This window comes from Mchenga conophoros, linkage group LG15 (assembly GCF_057382185.1).
Source record: "Mchenga conophoros isolate Kocher_MC1m ecotype Shallow Benthic linkage group LG15, M_conophoros_male_GT1.1, whole genome shotgun sequence".
NCBI lineage: Eukaryota > Metazoa > Chordata > Actinopteri > Cichliformes > Cichlidae > Mchenga > Mchenga conophoros.
In genome coordinates, this window is record NC_140540.1 from 17,786,837 (window position 1) to 17,802,263 (window position 15,427).

General features: G+C 38.8%; 2 protein-coding genes across 5 annotated transcripts in view; one reads left to right on the forward strand and one right to left on the reverse strand.

Moving 5' to 3' along the window:
• The window catches only part of reps1 (RALBP1 associated Eps domain containing 1), a 21,168-nt gene extending 15,097 nt beyond the window's left edge, over positions 1–6,071 (reverse strand). For 2 of the 4 annotated variants that reach the window (XM_085245792.1, XM_085245789.1), the window contains exons 1-3: positions 5,327–6,071; positions 3,899–4,022; positions 568–797 (exon numbers count right to left, since the gene is read on the reverse strand). In XM_085245792.1, coding sequence (XP_085101918.1) covers positions 568–797; positions 3,899–4,022; positions 5,327–5,479 — 507 coding nt within the window. In that variant the 5' untranslated portion in view covers positions 5,480–6,071. The remainder of the gene's footprint in view (positions 1–567; positions 798–3,898; positions 4,023–5,326) is intronic. The other 2 variants (XM_085245791.1, XM_085245790.1) reach the window with 2 other exon arrangements.
• A 3,449-nt stretch (positions 6,072–9,520) lies between these two features.
• abracl (ABRA C-terminal like) lies at positions 9,521–14,157 on the forward strand. Its single transcript, XM_085247510.1, has 3 exons — positions 9,521–9,631; positions 11,223–11,288; positions 11,777–14,157. Exons 2-3 carry the CDS (start codon positions 11,228–11,230, stop codon positions 11,959–11,961), a joined length of 246 nt encoding a protein of 81 aa, XP_085103636.1. The 5' UTR covers positions 9,521–9,631; positions 11,223–11,227; the 3' UTR covers positions 11,962–14,157.
• The last annotated feature ends 1,270 nt before the right edge of the window (positions 14,158–15,427 follow it).

Genomic DNA, 15,427 nt, shown 5'->3' on the forward strand with positions numbered 1-15,427 from the left:
TCTTATCTGCATCATCACAGATAAGGGATGCTGAAGGAACTAGTGAATGATTATGCAGCACATACAAGTTAAAACTTGCGAAAGAAATCTAAATAACTGACACACGTGTCAACACACTTAAGTCCGCAGCAGAAAACTTCAGAAAGGAATGTATTCAAACGTCAAAGTCCTTCCAGAGGCAAGTCTTCCCACTCTGGACACTTATTTGCAGTTACTTTGAAGCAACATTGACTTTAATTTCAATGAGTCATGGACACATAAAAGCGACAAAGAAATTCACCACTCGAATCTGGTAAAGATCACTTAAAAATTTCATGACTTTTCCCCCAAATGGAGGCTTTGAAAAGAATTTATCATTTCCACCACCACTTTGTTGCTCTGCTATAGATTTCAATTCAAGATGCTTTGAGTGTCCCTTTTAATGTCTCTGTCAAGTATACACAGGAAAAACACAGGAAACACAGCAGCTTATCTCCAAGTAACCACTGGGTTCAGTTGTTCAAAGAAATATTAAGTTTGTATACAATCGTCCCTGCAACATCGATTCTTGCATTTGCTACTACCAACCTGTGATTCTATAGTAGTTGCCAGGGGCTGAATGACCTCGTGGACAGGAAGTGAAGTGGATGAGGGATGTCCTTTCTTGTTCTGGTGACCCCTGCCAGGTGGCCTGGGTATTACTGCAGTACCGGGGGCAGGGTACAATCCCTGACTGTCGGGATCTTGGTACAGTGCAGCATGTCTCGCTTCTGCCTCATTCTTCCCCACCACAAACCTTGGCAACGGTAGATCCTTGACTGTCAAGACACAAATTAAATTCAGTTTCAATATTTGTTCAGCAGCAGCTGAAAACTTCAGTGCACTAGAGTCCAGAAGTTGCTTCTGGCTTTCGAGAGAGAAAAACCGACTACTGACTCCGTAGATTTCCCAGAATCCTTGTGCCTGCTGCAATCAGCTGACGTTTATAGGGTTTGGAAAGAGAGTAACTGCTGTAAAATGGGAACAACAGTATACCTTTCAGAAAGAGCCATTTCCTCAAATAGAAAATGAAACACACTGCCACACCGAGTGTATGTTTGCTGTCTCTTAACTCTTAATGCTGAGGACTTAAAACAAAGATCTGTGATAAACAAACACAGGAATACAGTCCGTGCCAGCATGCCTGCTCTAAGACTGAAAATTTCTACCACACTGTAGCTTGCCCATTTTTGTTTTTCTTTTTTTCCCCCTTGGGGAATGTATTTTTTTCTGTTTGCTCTATCTTACAATGCTAAAGACACCTTTGAAAAAAATCCTGGATCCAGACCAAATCAAACGTTAATCCCTTCTATGTTGGGTCAACCTCTGCTAAAAAACTAATGCAAATCTGTCTCAGGCAAACCAATCCAATCTCAAGGAGGTAAAGACGAGCGAGGCAGGACTTTCTAAACTCCACAGTTATTTAAAAAAAAAAAAAAAAAAAAAACTGATTCAAAAATTCAACGTGTGCCACAAAACTATGGTTGAATGAAGCAGGGTTTGTAGTTTTTAGGCAGCCTCATTGGCAGATACTGAACTGATACTGGTACTAATATTGTTAACCCTAACCCTTTCTACTGGTGTTTATGGCTTTCTCAGAGAGTGGGTAAGCAAACAGACCCAAGACCAAGACACCCAAATAAGCTAATCCTGTTGTATATGACCCCACTATGGTTTCAGTGACTCAGCAACAAATTGATTAGCTAGTGGGAAGAAAGTGATCTGGATTTTTTTTGCCATACATTTTTTTCTTCCTCCACCAAAAGTACAAGTCGTTTGCTGCTTCAAGCATTGTGAATATGAGAATCTACTTTTAAGAAAAATAATCAGTTTTAACAAAAGGTTGAAATTTCCTTTAAACCTACTAACAATATCCTCTTATATCTCTAAGTTAAGTCTGGTTAAAAGAATTGTTTCACCACAGGATTATTATGTGCAGCGCTCTGTCTTTTAGTAAGCACACAGAAACCAAACCACCGCCTTTGCTTCTGAACGCCTGTATTATTACCCCAAAAGCCTCCGCTCCAGAAATAACTTTCTATTTAATATTTTGGAACAACTGTGGTGACTTCAAGCTTTCTGAAAGCACTGAGTAAACTAAACATTTTTTCCAAATCCTGTAATTAACTGTCTACTTCTGAGAAAGCACCAACTTTACAAAGAGAGAGTTGAGGGCGAGGTTCACCGAGCTCAAACATCCCTAAATCTTTTGTTAGAAGGAAGTGACTTGTTTGCTTCCTCATATTGTTGTCAAATTATGAAATCGATTTTGCAATATATTCAGGCCAAACTGATCATGTTGCATAGAGGATGAGTGTGACATCGTGCGCCGCGTTTTTCCTTATCTTTTTCCTCGAGAGAACTCAACAGGGACAAATAGAAAAGCGCAATTTTGCAGTCAAACCCACCACGGCTTCATTGTTTACTTAAGATAAATAGGGAAGTCATCGAAACAGCTCATACTATTACAATCATCTGGTGACACAAATAAATGGCCAATACTATTCCAATCAGCAATGTGATGCCATCTGCCCCATCAACTAATCAAGATGAGCCATTTTTCCATTTAAAATGTTCTCTTTTTACAGCTTACTTTTAATGTACCAGTGTTTATTTTCCCAGTTTTAGAAACACAGGGTTATGAGACAGCCTATGTATCAAACATCCAGCGTATGAAATAGATTCTCCAAAAGCTAAAAAGTTCCTTTTGGATTCTTCTGGATCAGACAGCAATTGTTTGTTTTCTTTACATAAATACATTCTCTAATTTGATCCATTTTCATTTAATTTCAGAGGGAGGCAGTCGTAATAGTGAAGACGCAAGGAGCAAAGGCAGTCACAGAGTGAATGAGTTTAAATGCCTGGGGTCAAACCTCTAAAGCGACAGACAGCGCACAAGAGAGGTGAAGAACAGAGTGCAGTCAGGGCAGAGCGGGTAGAGACGAGTGTCAGAGGCGATTTGTGACAGAAGGATAGGCCCAAGAGTTAAACTGGAAAGTTTACAGGATGGTAGTGAGACCGGTTATGACGGAGATGAAGGTGGCAGACTTTTTTCCTCATGAGTGACAGGATTAGAAATGAGTACATCAGAGGGACGGCTCAGGTTGAGCAGTCTGGACAAAGTTAGAGCGGTAAGGCTGAGATGGTTTGGACATGTGCAGAGTAGGGATAGTGGATACAGCCAACAAAGGATGTTAACTATGGAGCTGCTAAGCAAGAGGAAAAGACAAAGAGGAGTTTTTTCATGGACGTAGTGAAAGAGGACATGAAGAATTTTGGTGTGACAAAAAAGGACATTAGGAATAGGGTGGGAGCCCTGCAGGGATCAGGCATAAGAAGAAGAATCTGATTTGTGTCTATGAATGTAAAGAGTCCTTCCAAAAGCTCTATTAATCATATCTGGATCTATCCCAAAAGTTACTCGCTTATACAATGGCCCAAGACTCAAATGTGGTAAAAAATAAAAATAAAAAATAAAAAAGTATTAAATAATCCTGCTAACATACAAAGAAACAGCTTTAAAAAAAAAAACATGAGAACATGCTTGTATGAAAATCTTAAAATACACTGCACCACATGCATGCAGTTCTGAGATAAATACCTTTTTCTTATCAAAAAAACCTTTAAGACTCTAATTGACAAATGATAGCTCTGCCATTAAATGTAATTGATTGGTGATGAAGAGAACAGCTGTCTCTGAAATTCATGAAACTCATTTCTAACCTGAAACATTTTAACTAGCCTGAGAACAACAGTATATCTCTGTATAACCAAAGTCTAAAAGTACTTCAGAGAGGACCTAGACCACAATTGTGTAATGGTATTGTTTAGAAATCAATGCACAACAATGACAATGACTCACTTCGATTTATGGACTCACCCGAGTTGAGGCTCTCCACCCTCAGAGGCAGCCCTGACTGGGCGATGGCGATGAGCTTCAGAGCGATGTAGAACTGGCTCCGACCGAAGTGACCCAGCCGAGTGGCTCCACATAGCTCTGTGATCTAAACCCACGCACACAAGGACAAGGGAGAACAGTTAACAACATTGTATTCATCTGAAAGAGCAGCTTTTTCCTCTAAGCAAACATAGCATCCAAGTAATAAAAAGGAGAATAAACAACAGCTATCGTTTAGTGTCTGTTTAAATTATCCGATGAACTGTTCCCTTAAGAATGGTCTCATCTGCCATGTTCACAAGCAGATGTCCAGTGTGTTCTATGCGTAAAAAGTCTGGTTATCATGTTTTGTAGTCCTTTACAAAACAATGAAACGGCCTTCTACACACAAAAGATAAAGTGGTTAAAAGAAACAACTGAAACCTCAGGATTAGTACTACTGGTAAGATTTTATAACATGAGGATAACTGTTTAAGAGGGTGCCCTTAAGTGCTGCGAGTCACTCAAAAAAAAAAAAACTGCCACAGCTGACCAGCGATCCTTTTCTTGCCGATGAGGGACTTTATCCAAGTATGACTGGATACAAAGCAGCAGTGACTTTTCTCAGCCTGTTACAACATGACACTGTAGCAGTATGTGTCTCACGGGCCAACACAGAGCTCAGTGTAGATTCTGGAAGTGGTAGGATTACAACGCTCCTTAATTCTCCCACCACACAGCCCCCCCCCCCCCCCCCTCTTGACCTTGAAAAGGATGCTGACTCACAAACTGCAAATATTGGCCATGCTGAGAGATCTGGAGTCACAAGAATGGGCTGCTGCAGTTTAACTGGCTACTCATGACTCACAGTTGTCAGAGCAGGGACACTCTGCAATCTGACCAAGAAGGCAATCCGTATTTGAGGGTTAATAAACAAAGTCTCCACTTCTGTGGATCACAGGCGTGCAGGCACAGGCATTTCCACCATGTTAGCCAGTAATGAACAAAAAAGGCAGATGTTGATGGAGGGAGAAGACAGGAAAGAGTGGGCAGCAAGAGCAATGAGAAGTATTTAGTGCGTTAGATACACAGTTCAACACATACCCACAGAAAGGTAACTGAAGAGGGCATGCCAGCTTTTATTGCATGTATAATATGTCAGTTAGAGAAAAAAAAACTCAATAAAGAAATAAATTGTGTGAGTTGTCTACCTACTCTGTTTAGCTAAGGCTAACATTAGCCAGAAGAAGGTGTGTCTCTCTTGCTGCGCAGCTCTGCTAAGCACCCGGGCTAAATAACCACAACGACACTGGCTGACAGGACAGCTCCAACAGTCAGCCTGCCAGCCAAGTTTACCAAAAATCCCCCAATGGCCCTTCGTTTCACGCACACCTTCACAGTCTGAATGATAACACGGTTACGCTAGCTTACCTGCAGGACAACTTCGCTGGGTAGCTGGGCCGCCCGGAAAAGGTCAAGAACTCTCCCGTTGGAAGCCACTTTTTTAGTGTTGTCCGTGTCACAGTAAACGAACAAATCCGAGTAATATTTCTGCTCGACATCACTCAGCGTTAGACTTTCCATCGTAGTACCAAATGAGCCTGAAAAGAACACAAGTTGGCTGTTGATTAGCCCTTAGCCAATGGCTGGGGCAGGATCCAAAAAATGGGCGAGACTTCAGGATCCCAACTTAGCTAAGCCGAGCTAACGTTGAGGTTAGCTGTTGTAATGATGTTCCCAACGCGCCTTATCCCAATCTCTGTAAACGTCCCTAATACTGTGTACCAAGCAGGAGCCGATCCCAACTCGAATATTCAAATAAAGGTTGCTTTCACACAGTTAATAACTTGTTGGGCCAGCCAAGCCAAGTAGCCAACAGCTGGCTAGTAGTGCAGCGGGCTAACAGCTACCTTGAATCAAAGTCAGTGGCACTAACGTTAGGCTAACTAGCAAAGTGCGTCTACCTCCCCGACCCGGACATCTACCGCCGTGATCTCACGTTACAGCACTTCTTCTCGCTGTAATCCGTTACAGGAGGGTGTTTCTGCCCTTCACTAGAAACACATTCCTCTGCGGGGCCGTCAGAAGTAAAGTTTCAGGGTCTCTTGGTTCCTTCCTCCAGTGATCATAGCCGCCATTCCTGCCACCAGTGTCAAGTCACGCGGAGTTAAGAGGAGACTTCCGGTCCGAGTCTTCAGATTAAAGAAAAACATAGCGTTCACTCAGAAGCATCTAGTTTTATAGATTGTATACATGTATTATTTTTTATGTTATTTTTTATAAAATATCATTTTGTGCTGGAAGAGTAAACTACATATAACTATACACTTGACAACTTTTGTATTCACTTCGCCTGCAGTTCAACTATTTTAATATTTTCATAGTGATTTAAGTTAAATTATTGTTTTGCCATTAAAGTACCAACATTTTTAGGCCTTTGAAAGAATATAAGAACTGTATTTTGATTTTACAATTTTCACTGTAATTGAACTTTTTTGAAGTCCCCTTTTATTTTCTATTTCTTTATAAACCTGTTACAACCAGTTGATGAGAAAAGGTATTTGCCTCCTTCCTTGTCACACTTAACTTAAATGTTTCACATCAACACACACATTTTGTTAGACAAATATAACAGGAGTAAATATACACTGCAAACTGTAAGTGATGGAATTCTGCTCTTTACCAAAAAATCCTGAAGGAGATTGTCCAACCATCAGTTTGTTCAGTTCTTGGGTTATGCAGCAGGATAATGATCCAAAACAATTGAGCAAGTCTGCTTCTGAATGGATTAAAAAAAATGAGGGTTTTGGTGTGCCCTACTCAAAGCCCAGACTTAAACTTGAGATTGGGATTCTTTGGCATGACCTTAAAAAGGCCATTAATCCTCAAAAACCCTTCAGTGTGGCTGAATTATAACACAAGCACAAAACAGTTGATCAAAATTCCTCCACAGAGGCGTGAAAGCCTCATTGCCAGTTATGACGAACTTTGGATTGCAGTTCTTGCTGCCAAGGGTGGCACAACCAGTTATTAAGTTAAGGGGCAATTACTTTTTGAATGGAAAAAAAATGAAATATTTATGTTAAAACTGCATTTTATTTTTACTCAGGTTATCTTTGTGCGACATTAACAATAGTTTATTAATCTGAAACATGTAAGTGTAACAATTGCAAAAAACTTGGAGATATTTGACCCTAGGTATTTAGAATCAGATAACAAATGTAAAAATATTTATGATTAAAACAAAACATGCAATTTTGTGCAGTTATTTTTGTTTAGGATAAAACCACAAATGGATGACAGAAGTTGTGGCATATTTCTGTGTAAATCTGTGCTCCACATTAAGCCCGAGGCCTCATGTTTGTGGCATCTTTGTATTTATAAAGGAAAACGCCCAATTTAACTTTTACAATCGGTAACAATTAAATTGAGCAGTCTTTCCCTAAGTCTTATCATGTGGGAGCCTTTTAAAGAAAGACAAGAAAAAAATCTGATGTAATGACATCTGTTCAGATTTTCCATTAAATGTTTCAATTTAACTAGTGAATCATAAATGAGATAATTAATTGTCAAGTTCTGTCACTGGTGTCAAACACTCAAAGCATTTTCTAAAAATGGAATAGAAGTTTTCTTTTATAGCGAAGTCACACTCTATACACTTCCGGTCTCAGTTCAGGTTTCTCATGAGATAGCTTGACACTTCGCGACGTCCGAGTTAGCGCGAGCTTGCTTGGGCTCGGGGACCCGGATGAGTAATTTCCAAAATAAAAGCTGCACTCATATCATGGTTTATAATTGATAGAGACGCGACTTGATACTGCAGTGGCTATACAGATGTACATGTCCCCCCCCCCGCAAATAAGTCGCCCATTGTTGTTGTTTTTTTGTGTCTGATATTCTGACATTTAACTCCAATGATTAGTTGTGTGGCCATTTGAAATGTTTTCACACATAAAGTCGTTTCTTGGAACTATGTAACAAAACAATAAATTGTTTTCTATTTATTTCACTCTGGTTCTTGTTGGAACCGTCTTGACGTCTTGGTGACACATTTGCAACAGTCAGCTACTTGGGGGAAAAAAACCCTTTTTAAGATCTGCTTCTCACTAGTTCTGTATAGTGCTCTTTAAACACAAAATAAAATAAAGAACATGTTAATTAAACTGCATTTTGATACATATTTGATACATTTGATACATATTGTGTGTGTGTGTGTGTGTGTGTGTGTGTGTGTGTATATATATATATATATATATATATATATATATATATATATATAACAATTCTGTAACTGTAACTTCGGTCGTTGCTGTGCTTTTTGGAAGTCGAATTTCCCAGAGGAACCCACCCGAGGGATTAATAAAGTTCTATCTTATCTTATCTTATCTTATCTTATCTTATCTTATATTTTTAATAAACTTGTTGAATAACTGCAACTTTTTGGGGCCCTCTGAGTTTTTATGCCTTTGCTCGGTTAGTAATCCTTCACATATGTAATATTTTCCATTGTTCTAAACACTATGATGATGGAGTCACTGCTTTGTTATTTGCAGTGCATGCATAAGAGGTATAGGGATGGGGTGGAGAAGAATAGAGTTCAATGTGCAGAACAAAAAGTAACAGCATTTGGAGTCAGCACACTATTCTAACAAGCTCTTTCTGTGTTGCAATGGGACTTGTGTTCGCTGAGCACCTGTGTGTTTCTTGGAGACGCAAGAAATAGTTTGGAGAGGCCGAAACGTAGGACAACACGCGGTCTCCTGCCTCTTCAATACCTTATATGGGCCACAGCCCATCAAACTATCGGCAGCGTGTCACGATGAAGTCAGATGAGCGCTCGTGTTGCCTTCATATGTTGTAGGGAATTTGTCACATCTACTCAAATTAAGCCAGTAAATGAAAACAGTTGCACATTTTCACAGCATTCCACTACGAGTAGGTAATTATTAGTTAATCGCGGAAATGTCTGAAATTTGTGGCTTGTTGGACAAGAGCTTCTGTACTTCTGATTTATGGGGGGAACATTATACACATTGTAAACTGCAGTTTGTGGGGAATAGCATACATTTCGTGACTTTACAGCATACAAGGAGTGTCCTCAAGGGAACTAGCTTTTGAACTAGAGTTAATAATTACCTCATTTAGAATATAAACCGTTACTGGATTTGTTTACGACCTAAGTACTAGTGTTGGCTCCCAAAACAAAATATTGGTTGGGCTCTATTGTGAAGGGATTTTTGTTGTTGTTGTTGTCTTGTGTTTTGTTGTAGAATACTTTGATCCTAAGGTAAAGACATCTCAGGACATCGGGTACAGATCTTTAAATTGCTCCCACAGGTCAATTACAGCTGTGTGTACTTAAAAAAACAGGCTTAAAACAGGTGTGACAACTTCTATCTTATGTGTTTGTAAAGTTTTTGTTCTGTTATTTTTATTGCCTGGAGACATTGTAGAGCTTCACACATGTGCTATATAAATAAACACTAACACTGCATTATCTTTACATGCATATTCTTACTAAGATAACTTAGTGATCTCATGCTTCTGTTTAATATTCTTATTTTTTGAATATTAAACACATTCACTCCGTTCGTTTTACACCACTTTGTTGTTCCATTTCTAAAGGGTGGAGTTCTCCGAGCGCACTCTGAACGCAGCATCATTTTCCACCGGTGCCGATTCATCAGAAAGTCGTCCCTCACCTCATTACAAGCAAAAACAAGCCCAAGTAATCAGGTAAAATTCATATCCTTGTGTCGGTGTTATATTCGCTTGTGTTACATCGTTTTCCATCATTTATTCCAACCGTTCATCAGTCTGAATAACTCCTCGCTCCCCTCTCAGCGGAGGATTTGTCGGATGTTAGAAGCTAATCATACCGGCGAGCTCACATCTGCCACTCAGAGGAGTCTTTTCTTTTGCACCTGAAGTCGCGTAAAACATCGCCGAGCTGCTAATATTATTCAGCACTTGAGAATGTCTGCACATCTCTGAAATAAATCAACTGCAAGAAGTATTTATTAGCAGGTTTGGCTAGCCGTGAACGCTAATCCCTTACTTCCGCATTGATGAGTCCGCCCTGCTCGTGTTGGAGCTTGTTGCATTGCTGCAGTCAGTCCTCCTTTTATATGTTGTACTCATACCGAGTGCCTTTATATGTGTCTGATATATATATAATTAAATTGCATTTATTTATGAGTTTACTGGACTTTGAGTTTGTTTTCTTTTAATGAAAGTCCCCCAGCTCCCAAAACACCCTTCACAAAAGGAACAAAATTGAAAAAACGCCTTTCTGATAATCCCAATTTCATGATTAGAATAAATGTTAAGACTTTTGTCTAAAATGTAAAAAAAAAAGAAAGGAAAATTTGGCGCATATTTATTGACGAAATAAAGCTCTTTAACTTTAATTACTGCACTTGCTGTTAAATCTAGCCTTGTTTTTCCAAAGTCAGAAAATTCCTCTACTGGTGGATGATCACTCAATAAATCAGTCAGATTTTGTTCAGATGACACCAGGTATGTCTGTTTACAGTGCTACACGGATGTTTATTAGACAAAAAGTAAGTACCGGTAATGTGTAATGGTAAGACTTTCAACGTGTAAAAAGAAAAAAAAAAACAGATCTAAAATTACATAAAAAATGGCCTGTAAGTACAATAGAAGACATTAGACAAAATAAAATGCATCACAGTGCATAGACTTCATTGTGTTTTAATGCACAATAATCTATAAGCTCTACTCATTGATTTAAAAATGTAAGGTAGATCAAATGTAACAAATCTACAGATTAGATCAAATGAGGAAAGTGTAAATAGAAATAAATTGTCTGTTTACCATATTCAATCAAAAGCTGGGCTGAAGATGTTTAAAGATTTCAACACTTCAGCTGCTCTCTTTCTCTACAGCAGACTGCTTCGTGACTCAGAGTGTAAAAGTTAAAAAATCTGCCTCCTCAGCTGTGTTGTCGTGCACTTTGGAACTACTCACAGGATGTAGCATCCATACTGCACCCTACGCACTGAGGATGTGAGACATGAATACTGGAGCAAGAAGACCATCAGGGGCTTTTAAAAACAAGTAAATAGATTTTAAAATCGATGTAGGAGCTGACAGGCAGCCAAGTTTTATGTAGTCTGGCCAAACGCCCTGGCAGCAGAGTTATAAATCAACCATAATAATCTAAAGCACTGCAGTAGTAAATAGACAAGTTGGGTCAGAATTGTGCAATACAGGTTTAATTGTTTAGTTTCATGTCTAGTGCACTCAAAACCGTGACGTCAGATTTAAAGCTAATGCAACTATTTGCATTTTGTTTCGCCTGCAGCAACAATGAACGTCTCCCATGAAATTGATTTGCTGGTTCAAGAGATCCAGCGACTCGGCAGTAAAAGTAAGTCAAAACTGTCATTGTATATTGCTGAATGACATGGTTTGCCTTGAAGTACTTTGATATATTATCCCATGAGCTTTAATAAACAACAATCATGCAGTCATCCAGTGTTGATTTGTGGTTCTGACCACTTCTAAAGCAGGAAACAAATAAACTCAGAGTTATGCCATTTGCAGCAGGGGTGTGTCAAGGTTTTTTGGAAACAGGGTGGCACTGCCACGTTTGTGGAGGGTGGCCTCTATAAACACAGCAGTGGATCAAACCACTCTGAGTTAATGCAGGTGTGTCCATTAGTTATTTTACAAATACACATAATAGGCATGAATGTCTGTAATTGTGGGGATCAATTAAAATGATTTGGTACTTTAATTGGAGTAAAAAATTAGGTTGTTTCATTTTATTTTGAAATTGAATTGAGATTGAAATCGCTACAGTCATTTTAATTGACTGCCCGAAGCTGTAACGATCGTTTAAATCTCTTATTTCAGACGCTGACGGTAAATGTAGCGTAAAGTTCGGGGTCTTGTTTAATGACGACCGTTGTGCCAACATCTTCGAAGCGCTGGTGGGCACCCTGAAGGCCGCCAAGAAGAAGAAGGTGATCGATTTCCAGGGGGAGCTGCTTCTGCAGGGCGTCCACGACAACGTTGACGTCATCCTGCTCCAAGAATGAGAAGCCGGTGTTGGGATAGGACAGCCTTCTAGCAGCTGCGGATCTTTCCTTCACAAGGCTCAGTATTTGAACTGAACTGCAATAACCAATCGAATTTGACCTAACAGTACACCGGCAGACTCAGCTGGCATGTCTGCATAGGATTGTTTTGTTTTTTTTGCTTTCTATGTGACAAATTAAGTAGTGATTTTGACCACAGATCAGGAATATAATACTTTGTGCTAATGCATTCACTTGCCTCTCTACAGTTTATTATCATAACCTGAGATGACCCACAGGACAGCATGCTCACTAGATTTAGCTGCTTTAGCAAACTACTGTACACTTTTCATTTGCTCTCTCTAATTGTTTGTGACTGATACCAAGCTGCACTAGGCTAATCCTCCCTTTGGTAGTGGGAGTTACGACCTCATTACTTGGTGCGTGTAACTGCTTTAAAATCTTGTCCAGCTCTGAGACAAAGGGTAGTGTGTGCTCTCCAACTGTGCCACCAAACGGCCATTCCAGTAATTGTTTACACAAGACATGTCTACTACCTCTTATTTGCCCAGGGCTTTTGGAAATTCAAGAACATCTCCGTGATAGAAACTAACTAAATGACAGCTCAAGTGCATTAAAAAAAAACAACAAAAAAACCCACTTTTTTTTTTGTACTGCGATGTGCTAAAGTCGTTTTTATTCCATCTTTTTATACGTAGTCATTAGTGAAATTTCTCTGCTAAACAAACTCCAAAAATTGCCTTTTCATAGAAATAGCTGATGAGCAATGGCGAATGTATTTTTTGTGCAGTTTTTATTAATGTATAATTACAGGGTGATTGGTGCCAAATGCTAAAGGTGACTCAGGACCAAAACAAAGCAACCAAAATCTGTTTAACTATCGTGCTGCGGCTTAAATTAGAGATACAAAAGGTGCATTTGCAGTTTTGTTAGTTTCTTTAATTTTAGCACTGTTTTGTACTGTAGGTCAAACAAAACTTAGCAGACCAGGCATGACCACTCTTATATCAAAATTCAGCAGTTATAGGTGATTTATTCTGTTTTAGCCATTTTTGTTATCAGTTTTTCTGAAATATCATCAACAGCCATTCCTGGCCCACTATGGAGGCCCAAAGCAGTTCAAATTAATAGAAAAAGAAAATTGTGAGTTAAGTAATTTCCTGAATAACTATTGATATGGTTGATTTAAAACAAAAAACAGATGTTTGAAATCAGCATGGAGTATTAATCAAATGGTAATTCCTATTCATTTTGATTTGGAGCAAAGGCAAGACACATCCGGTTGTAAGCTAGCCCGCTTCTTTCTACTAATAAGAGAGTTTATTCTGACTGAAAATTTGGGAAAATATTATTCACAATGTTCTTGTTTTACAACTGCATCACTCTTTCCTGGTGGTGTCGATGGACAGACAAGACACAGCCATGAAAAATTACATTTGCAAATCTTTACAGATAAATTCCTTTGTAAACTAAAATTTAGTTTACAAAGTTTAAACACAATTTATCTTAGTTAAGTCATTTAATGTAAATTAATATCGTTTTGAGCACTTTGGACCTCCATACATTTGGAAAATCTTGAAGCTGTTTGAATGTGTAACATCTTGTAGCTGACACCTCTTTAATAAAGTCATATCCTTTTTTTTCTGTTTTAAAATTAGGCCTCCATCATGTTATCAGTCACATTTTTCTGCTTCTCGTGATGCGAAGCTGGTTATCAGCCTTGTGAAACGACACCTGGTCTGCTAGTTTTTTTGACCCATGTCACGTTCACTGCTGTTGTGTCAGACTTGCTAAATATTTTACATTCAGGTGTATTTGTTTAAGCTTGACTTGAAATGTGTATTTCTCTCTTTCTCAGTATCAATGGCACAAATGGATCCAGCTCGATTATGAATGAAACTAAACTGTAACCTGATCACAGAAACGTGCTGCTTGCCATCCTGCTGATGCTCAGGCGTGACTTTCGGGTGACTTTCGAAGCACAAATGCAAATTACAAGCGAACGTTTGGCAGGAGGGAGAACGTAATGATCACTGCCGAGCCAATACCTCGAGCCATTTCTGTGAACAAGTGGGACGCCTGTGTGATGTGTTCAAGTGTGTCATTACTGTGTTTTCTATTGGCAATAACACATTCCTACAAGAGGTTTGTGTTACTGTGGAATACATTCCAAGGAATAAAATCTTTACATGCGAAGCCTTGAAACTTCTTTGTTGTTTGTTTCCTTGTGTGTTTTATGACTCTAGATGTTAAACTGAGGAAGATACTCATCTAAGCACTGTAATAAAAGATTGTGTAATGGTTTATGGGCCACTATGGTGTGGTGTGAGAATACTGTGGTAATGGCAAACTTATTAGCATCATTATGAAAATATTTGTTGCTTGGGGTGTTGACTGTAAGCTGAATTATAGCATGATGGCTGCTGTTTCATAAATCATCTTTAGTCAGGTTTTACCAGCTTTGAGCAGTACCCTGCAAGCAAGGTCTGTAAATTGTCTGATTTATGAATGGAGTCTGGTTCCTGCTGATAACATATTCTCACTTCATTTCAATCAATCTTTTCATTCATCCCTGTTGTAAATTATCTGATTTAATTACTTATATTGGCATACAGATTCAGCGAGTTACACATTTACTGCACCCTTGAATACTGTTTTGCTGTGAAGCTGCACATTCAGGTATCCTGAATGAGGCAGTGATACTTCCCCACATGTATGTGGTGCTGATTACTTCCCATCCTCTTCTATCGTTCACTTTAGTGCCAACTGAGGCTGCCGCTTCATGTAAATAGTTAACCAGAGGCTGTGTAACGTGTGTGTTTTAATGATCACCATTTATGCTTATCTATGGAGATAAGTATACATTTACAATGCTATTGATAGCACTGATAGTTACTATTGTTGTGAACACTTCAATAGCAACTTGGAGAATGAACTTTCCCATAACTGTAATCTCGAATTGGCATAATTATTTTTTTTAAATGAAGCATTAAGTGGGGAAATTTTGAGGATGGGTGATGACGCTGGAACACTGTCATAACAGCACTGTAGACAAATAAAAGTACTTTTATAATGAGGTATAACAAAGGTACTGACAAGTAACAAATTACCGTATTCTCCTAGCTTAGAAATAACATAATTAATTTACTAATGCTATCACAGTCAGTCAAGAATCTGATTAATTTTTAAACTACTCGGCCACATGTGTCAAACTAAAGCATAGTTCTTTGCAAATGTAAATCTGGCCCACCAATTCATTCAAATTCTGAGAAACAGCAGCTAATTTGTAGTTTTTAGGGTTATTTTCTGTGCATGTGGCTTCACACTGGAAAGGTGGGCTGTATGGTACATTTAAACTATTTATTTATTTTACTTATTTTGGTGAAATTCACCATAACCATGAAATGGTCAGATTCAGGCTTTTGCCTTTAAGAAAGATATGAAAAAAAGATTCTTTATTTAGTTT